The sequence below is a fragment of the Macaca nemestrina genome, chromosome 13, assembly GCF_043159975.1.
Source record: "Macaca nemestrina isolate mMacNem1 chromosome 13, mMacNem.hap1, whole genome shotgun sequence".
Taxonomy (NCBI): Eukaryota; Metazoa; Chordata; class Mammalia; order Primates; family Cercopithecidae; genus Macaca; species Macaca nemestrina.
The window spans coordinates 104,291,603-104,299,903 of record NC_092137.1 but is presented as its reverse complement, the minus strand read 5'-3'; the positions used below and the strand labels follow the sequence as shown (position 1 = coordinate 104,299,903).

The following is an 8,301-nucleotide window of genomic DNA, read 5'->3' as shown; positions in this document are numbered from 1 at the left end:
TTTTCCAGGACCTGGGCCAGCCAGCTATTCAGAAATCCATATGTATACTTGACTCCAGACACTTCTCTATCTACACTAATTTGATGAACATGTCCTCTGCTCAGATATAGGATAACTCAAGGTAATATTTGACAGCCATCCATGACAGTTGCTAGAGTGTGAACACAGTCCACATGTATTTGGACAAATATATGATGCCAACCCATTCAAGAGGAAGCCCAGCTTGTTCTCATTGCGGCTTTGATTTTCTTTGTTTTTGTTTGTTTTCTTTTTCTTTTTTGTATTCTCTCTCTGCATTAGCTGTTCAGGAAAACCCATGATATCATAGAGACAGCTGATGCAGAGGTGTTAAAGTGAGAGAGAAAAATGATACAAGGAACTGGAACATCTGTCTATGGAAATGAAGCATGCCTTCTGAATTTACTTGAACCCAGTTACTAAACTACCATCTGCATCCTAAGCTGAGCTTCACCTGACCTTAAAATTGGTGAGAGTGACATTCTCAATTTATCAAGGCAGCTTAGTCACTTAATTATTTAGTCAAACAGTCAATTACCCAAGGACATGCCTACAAGGACCCTGTGATATTTTGAGAGCTGCATTTTGAGCAGTGAGTTGTTTGTTTGTTTATTTTGGGGGGCATTTCAGGATCTTGCTCAAGAACTGTAGAGATTTTTTTTCTGTGACTCTTTTTTGGAGCTTGCATGGAGGTTTACAGAGTTTCCTCATCTAATATAGATTATCTAGCACCAGGCATTGTGCTGGATCACATGGCTGAAGTGACAGAGGCATTTGGATTAAAACTCAAACTTACTGCAGAATCTTTTCTTTCTCAGAGTTTATTCATGAAAGACAGCCTTCTAAGTTAGCTGATAAATGGGATGGTGTAGTAAACCCAAGTGCGAAATGCATTGTCAACACTCTACGATGACCTAACCAGCACTGTGCTTCATTGCTAGTGGTTGGAAGTACAAGGTGCAATTATTTTTCCTTACTTTGAAGGGGATGAGCCAGCACGACTCATACCCCTTTTATAAACCCTTGACATTTTCACTAATGTGACAAGCCCTTGACGTTTTGGGGGATGCATCTCCCCCCCCCCCCCGTAGAGCACATGTGTTTTCACAAGAAATTCAGAGCTCTTACAATGTCCAGCTCATCACGTCTAATTACTATGATGTCATCAATATAGTGTTGTATGGAGTGATGCTTTGTGGAACGTTCACAAACCTTTTCCAGCCTACATTGCGACAGAGAGCAGGAGAGTTAACATAGCCCTGGGCCGAGACCGAGGATGTGAGCTGCTGTTCACCCCAGATAACTGCAGACCCTCCCACAGATGGCAGCGGAGTCTGCCTTCACTCTGGAGCTAGGCCCTGGATCTGGTCAAGCCCGGCCAGAGCCTCAGCGCAGCTCATCCGCAGGCGCCAGCAGAGGGCGCTTCACACACTCAAGGAAGGGGTCGGGCGGACGCTCTCCTGGCAATAGTGATTTCTGTTTATTTAAACCAATAGGACATCCCCTTAATTTGCATATATCGTTCCTCTTACACGTGAAAAGGCCCTGCCTCTCGGTATCTCAAAAGAGGCTCTTTCTCTGGGATGTGGCATGAGCAAAACTGACAAGTCAAGGCAGGAAGATGTTGTCTCCATCACAACTCATTGGGTTTCTGCTGCTCTGGGTTCCAGGTGAGAATATTTCCACAAAGCTAGGTGGAGATATTATTTCAATCTGTGATGTCTTTCATTGGGGGCCCTGCAATAGGTGATTTTTCGCTTGATTTTAAAATCCTAATTTAAAAAATGTAATGCATATTCTTTCTTCATGTCTAGCAAGATTAGAGGTGATTTTCATACACACATATTTATGTTGTACTAATGTTTGCTGTATAATTTCAGCCTCCAAGGGTGAAATTGTGCTGACTCAGTCTCCAGCCTTTCGGTCTGTGACTCTAAAGGAGAAAGTCACCATCACCTGCCAGGCCAGTCAGAGCATTGGTAGTAGCTTACACTGGTACCAGCAGAAACCGGATCAGTCTCCAAAGCTCCTCATCAAGTATGCTTCCCAGTCCATCTCAGGGGTCCCCTCAAGGTTCAGTGGCAGTGGATCTGGGACAGATTTCACCCTCACCATCAATAGCCTGGAAGCTGACGATGCTGCGACGTATTACTGTCAGCAGAGTAGTAGTTTCCCTCACACTGTGTTACAACCCAGAACAAAAACTAGCTCAGCCTGGTTGAACAGAGAAACTGGGTGATACCCTAGAATACTTCTGATCGTTGCAGGTGCTTCAGGGGCAATGAGTTAACCAATACAATGAAGTCTGGTTCACTCAGCAGAGAGGAAACTAGAGTCACTGCTGCGTACTTTCATCTTTTTAAAAACAAATTGTTTTATTTGATTTATTTCAATAGTTTTTTGGGGTATAAGTGGTTTTTAGTTACATGGATAAGTTCTTTGGTGGTGATGTCTGAGATTTTAGTGCACCTGTTACCCGAGCAGTGTATACTATACCCAATATGTTGTCTTCTAGCCTTCACTTCCCCTTTTATCCTTCCTCCCCTGTCCCCAAAGTCCATTATATCATTCTTATGCCTTTGCATCCTCATAGCTTAGCTCCCACTTATAAATGAGAACATGTGTTATCTGGTTTTCCATTCCTGAGTTACTTCACTTAAAATAATAGCCTCCAGCTTCATCCATGTTGCTGCAAAGGTCATTATTTTGTTCTGTTTTATGGCTGAGTAGTATTTCGTGGTGTATATACACCACATTTTCTTTGTCCACTTGTTGCTTGATTGACACATGTTGGTTCCATATTTTTGCAATGGAGAAATGTGCTGGAATAAACATGCATGTGCATGTTTCTTTTTCATATAATGACTTTTTTTTGTTTGGGTAGATAAGAAAAAATAAGTACTGGAATTGCTGGACTGAATGGTATTTCTTTCAGTTCTTGAATGAATCTCCATATAGTTTTTCATAGTAGCTGTACTAGTTTACATTCCTACCAGCTGTGTAAAAGTGTTTCCTTTTCACCACATCCATGCCAATATCTATTATTTTTTGACATTTTCATTATGGCCATTCTTGCATGAGTAAGATGGTATTTCAAGGCTATAGTTACCAAAACAGCATGGTACTAGTATAAAAATAGGCACATAGATCAATGGAACAGAACAGAGAACACAGAAATAAACCCAAATACTTACAGCCAAGTGATCTTCAACAAAGCATACAATAACATACAGTGGGGAAAGGACACCCTATTCAATAATTGGTACTGGAAAAACTGGCAAAGCCACAGGTAGAAGAATAAAACCGGATATTCATATCTCCCCTTATACAAAAATCAGCTCAAGATGAATCAAAGGCTTAAATTTAAGATCTGAAACCATAAAAATTCTAGAAGATAACATTGGAGAAACTCCTCTAGACATTGACTTAGTGAAAGAATTCATGACTAAGGCCCCCAAAAGAAATGCAAGAAAAACAAAAAATAAATAAATGGAACCTAACTAAACTAAAAAGCTTCTACACGAAGAAATAATCAGCAAACAGACAACGCACAGAGTGGGAGAAAATATTCACAAACTGTTCATCTGACCAAGGACTAACCAGAATCTATGAGAAACTCCAACAACTCAGTAAGAAAAAGACAAATAATCCCACCAAAAAGTGGGCAAAGAATATGAATAGACAATTCTCAAAAGAAGTTATACAAACAGCCAACAAATACATAGAAAAATGCTCCACATCACTAATTATCAGGAAAATGCAAATTAAAAACACAGTGACATACTTTCATCTTTACCCATATTTACTTTCAAACTACATGGACAGTTGTTGAAGGTCACCTCTCCCTTTTCTTTCCATAAACTATCTTTTACAAGTCGGTACAAACTTTGGATTTCTCTTCAGGGCTACAGTTTCTCATTTACAGCAAAAGCATTTTAAAGGGTAAAGATTAGGAAATAAGCAGGTGATGGTCTAGAGCTATAGTGACAGAAGATCCCGTGGATTGAGGTTTCAGTTATTGTGGGTTCACAGGTGTGACAAATTCTATTTCCAAAGCAGCCCCCTGAAGCATGATGTTTATTAAGTCAGATTAACATTAAGGTTCACTCTCACCAGTGCAGCATTCAACTGAGAATTCAGAAAATGCTGAATATTTGGGTTTTGATTTCTGAAAACTGGTCCATGGAAAACATAACTATAGACATTTCTCTAGGGCTTTTGAAAAGGAGACTTTTCCGAAAAGAACATTTACCTGGAATCAAAAACCAGAAGGATACAGAGCCCTTTGTTGCCAGTCTTGGGAGCAGAATAAGATTCCAGGCCCAAGGAAGTTGAAATAAAGTTGCTGTAATAAGAGCAACTTGACCAAAAGTTGAGTGTACCATGGTATTAATGAGTAAGAGAAAGTAGTTTGGGAGTTCAGATGAGGCGGAAAAACTCAGTGGACATTTTATTTTATATCTTGCCCTGACATATGAAATACAGGGCAGTAACCCTCCACCCTTAGAGTAAATATTCTTTTCTGTGTATCAGAAGTATTGCATATGTCCTCTTTCATCCACCTCCAAAATCCAAACCGCAGTTTGAATTTTCTTTTTTAAAAAAAATGTTTCACCATTCTTGATTATAGGACCAGTATCCTGCTCCTAGATTTTTTTAATACCAAGAGCAACTCGGTTTATTTGTTTTACTTTGTTTCCTGTGCACATAAGTCACTCATTCAAAAATAATTTTTGACATACAGTGTAATCATTGAGAAAACAGACATACCAGATTTGGTGATATTTTGTGAGTGACTTTCACCATATTTTGTCACAAAAAGTTATATCGATTTTCAATAATTTTTTATCACATATATTTTATACCAAAGAGCAACGATACAAGACATTTTATTTCTATATTATGGTATCAGGCAGACAGTCAGCAATAGCAATTCTTTCTTAGGGTAGTTTCAAGTTGCAGACCCTCATGTAGTGAAACTCAAATTGTGTGCCATGATTGGTTAAACCCAAATGGCAAGAAAAGGTGAGGAAAAGGTAACATTTTGTAAGATGCTTTTGTTTGAATGTCTGTGAGCTGTTTGTATGCGTTTAGAAACATGCTGTTTCCAATCCGTATTCCACTCATCCTATGAATATTCCCAAAGCTTCCCCATCAGTACTTCCTTCTGGTATCAAAGCCAATGGAAACGGGATTTACTCATAGTCATATCTAGTCCTGATATTGGATGCTTGCCTGAGATCACTCATCAGACCCTCCCTCACCTTCCAGGGGAAGACATCCTGACCCTCTCCCTCAAACCCCTCCCACTGTGAGGGCTTCTCTTCCTCCTACTGTACATCTTACATGCAAACCAAGTCTATCTAATTTCAAGATGATGCTTGTTACTCCTATAAATGTCCAGTGGATCTTTTTCAACTATAAAAGTAGTTAATTGTCTTTAGCTGAGGGGAAGCCATGATATTTTCTTCAATAAAAAAGAAACATATTTTTGCATTTAATGGATGTTAAACATAATATCAGAGTTTTCAGGAACAATTAAAAGCCATCATGTGAGGGTTAGGAGCATGTGAGTAAATAAGATCATTTTTGATCCCAAGTACTGATATTCAGCAGGGAAATGAGCCATTCAGAGAACAATAGTACACAATGAAAGGGAAAAGAATCATTTCAGTAGCTGATAAATTGTATAAAATTCAGGCAGTGGCATGTGGCATCTGGAGGTTGAGGCCATTTATTTGTGCTGACCAGGGAAGGTCTCGGGGTCATACTGAAGATGCATCTGAGTGGTGACGAGGCAGCCAAGTGTCCATAGGAACAGCAAAGACCATGGGATCATCACGGGAAGGGGAGGGATTGGGAGATTTCAGATAAACCATTGCGCATTGAAAAAGGCAACCAGTACTATAATAATAAGATGCCTTCTGTGATTTTATTCCTTTCAGGAGAAAATTTATACGAATATCTTTCATCAAACACCTTGACCTGGGTCACACCCATAACATGGAATGTTCCCTGGCTCAGAAGCTGGAAGTTCAGTTTTGCATCCTTGTAAGTCTGCAGGTTCCACAAAGCCCCTCCCTGTCACTCGAGCCTTATCAGTGGGTTGGTTGCTGCCTCTAGGATGGGATCATCAGAGGCAGAGGAAGCACTGGACATGGGGCTCTGGCCCTTGGGTCCTGGCTGCAGCTACGGGAGCTCCATGTGACAGGGTTCTTATGTCCTGTGCTGAGATACAGATCATTGCTCAGCAAGCCCAGTGTTCACCTCCCACTTGATCAGCCAACACAAGTCTCTGTGAGGCTGGTAGAGTGAGACATTATTAACACTGGGGAAGATTTGTGTTTTGTTTCTGCCTCAGATTCCCGTGGCAACACTGTGGGCCCCAGTCTCCAGCTTCTAAGAGAGAGAGAGTTTCTATCACCAGCCTAGAAGCAGAGAAATCCAGGGAAGTTTCCTGAGATCCACCCATGCGCTCTGTCTACGTTGGCCATGGTCCACCCCAGCTTAGCACAGTGGTCCTGGGGCAGACGCTTGCTTAACTTTTAGCAGCTTGGTTACGCTGATGACATTGCTGATTATTATTGTCTAAAACTGTATCCTCTCACATGGTAAACACTAGCAGTGCCCAGCCACAAATAATGTGAATTAGAATTAATTAAAAATTAAAAGCATGTTTTCTCAGTTACACTAGCTACATTTCAAGTGTTCAATAGCCACATATGACTAATGGCTACCCTGCTGTACAACATAAATATAGACATTTTTATTGTCTTAGAAAATTATTTTGCTTAGCACTGCCCTAAATGTTGACCAGTGTTCCCTCACTGTGTTATAGCTCAGAGCGTAAATCTCACCAGCTGTTAGTCTGGAAAACTGGGAGTCCTCAAAAGCTCTCCAGCTGGCGCAACCACTGTGGTCCTCAGATCAGATCTGGAAGAGATTCCAGAATAACGGGAATGAGCCTGGGCTGACAGATCCAGAAAAGAGACCCTTGGATTTGCACCCCAGCTCCTGCCATTGTGCCCGGCAGGGTCTGTCACAGCCCTTCCTCTCTCTTCCAAAACTACCTTTTCAGCATTTCACATGGATTTCAGAACCTAATTGCTAATCGTTTTGGGAGCAACATCTTTTCTGGATATCCTTTGTCCTCAACTTTGGGACTGGTTTATCCACGAGAGGTATCATTCTGTGTTCTTTATAGGATCTGGCCTACTGATGGATGTAACAGGATCTGCTTCATCAATGCCCATGAAAAGACTCACAGTCAAGATTGACTGGGACTCAGCATCTAAAATCCTATAAGATGCTAAGTCACAAACCAGCCATTAGATGGCAGACAAACACCACAGTAAACACCAGAACTAAGCCTGGTCTTAGAAATATTAGGAAAACCAACAGGGATATTTTAGGGCTAAAATGAGGTCTCATGTATGATCTAGGTTACATGGGAGGGGCTGCCACTGCCCTGAGTTGTGGAAAATTCCCCCTGTGCTCTGTGCTCTGAGATTGGAAGCCCAGCCTTGTCCTCCCCACCGCCTTGGCTGAATCCCCAAACACTACCTGATATGGACTGAATCCAGTCAGAGGGGAGGCTGCCAACAGCCCCTGGAGTGGTTTCTTCCTGTTACCAAACAGCCACTGGGCCACGTGTGCTGCTCTGTCTCACGAAGTCCACCAGGGGAGGACCTGCCCACCCTGAGCTCTGGGGACAAAAGTCCCTCCAGTTGGGGCCTAGACCCACTGCCCATCTCCCCAGCCCCTGCGGCTCTGTGATACCCCAGACCCCCTCAGGAAAGTCAGTGTCCTTAGCAATGGGTGGGGAGGTACCACTCAGCCCAGGATGGATGTAGGTTTGGTCCTCAGCTTCCTGACCCTCAGGCTCTGTAGTGAGGAAGGGGTCAGGGGGCGGTGCAACTATTGCTGGTTTTAAATGTTTGTGCTCAATTTATCAAAGTTTAAAAAACATATCTTACACCAACAATTAAAGTTATATCTATTAACATATAAATGTGCATATTATACTTATTCCTAATATAGATGCATAGTATATCCAAATATATAAATATAACTTATATCTAAAATATTGTGTGTATATGTAATATGTTATATTACAAATATATACTTATGCATGTAATTTTATGTTTGTTTATTTAGCATCTGCTCATTTTCTTTCTAACCAGAACAGAGCCTGGCTGAGTAAAGACTCTAGGGACATTTGCTGTTCCTCCCTCTTTGGCTCCAGCAGGGTCCCAGCCACTCAGAACCAGTGAGGATAGAGCT

General features: G+C 41.4%; 1 gene segment (V, D, J or C); it reads left to right on the top strand.

Moving 5' to 3' along the window:
- The first annotated feature begins 1,251 nt into the window (after positions 1 to 1,251).
- LOC105471741 (immunoglobulin kappa variable 6D-21-like) lies at positions 1,252 to 8,050 on the top strand. The segment is given in 4 exon segments: positions 1,252 to 1,688; positions 1,899 to 2,055; positions 5,964 to 6,069; positions 6,857 to 8,050. Coding segments are annotated over 4 exon segments (324 nt in total).
- Positions 8,051 to 8,301: the final 251 nt, after the last annotated feature.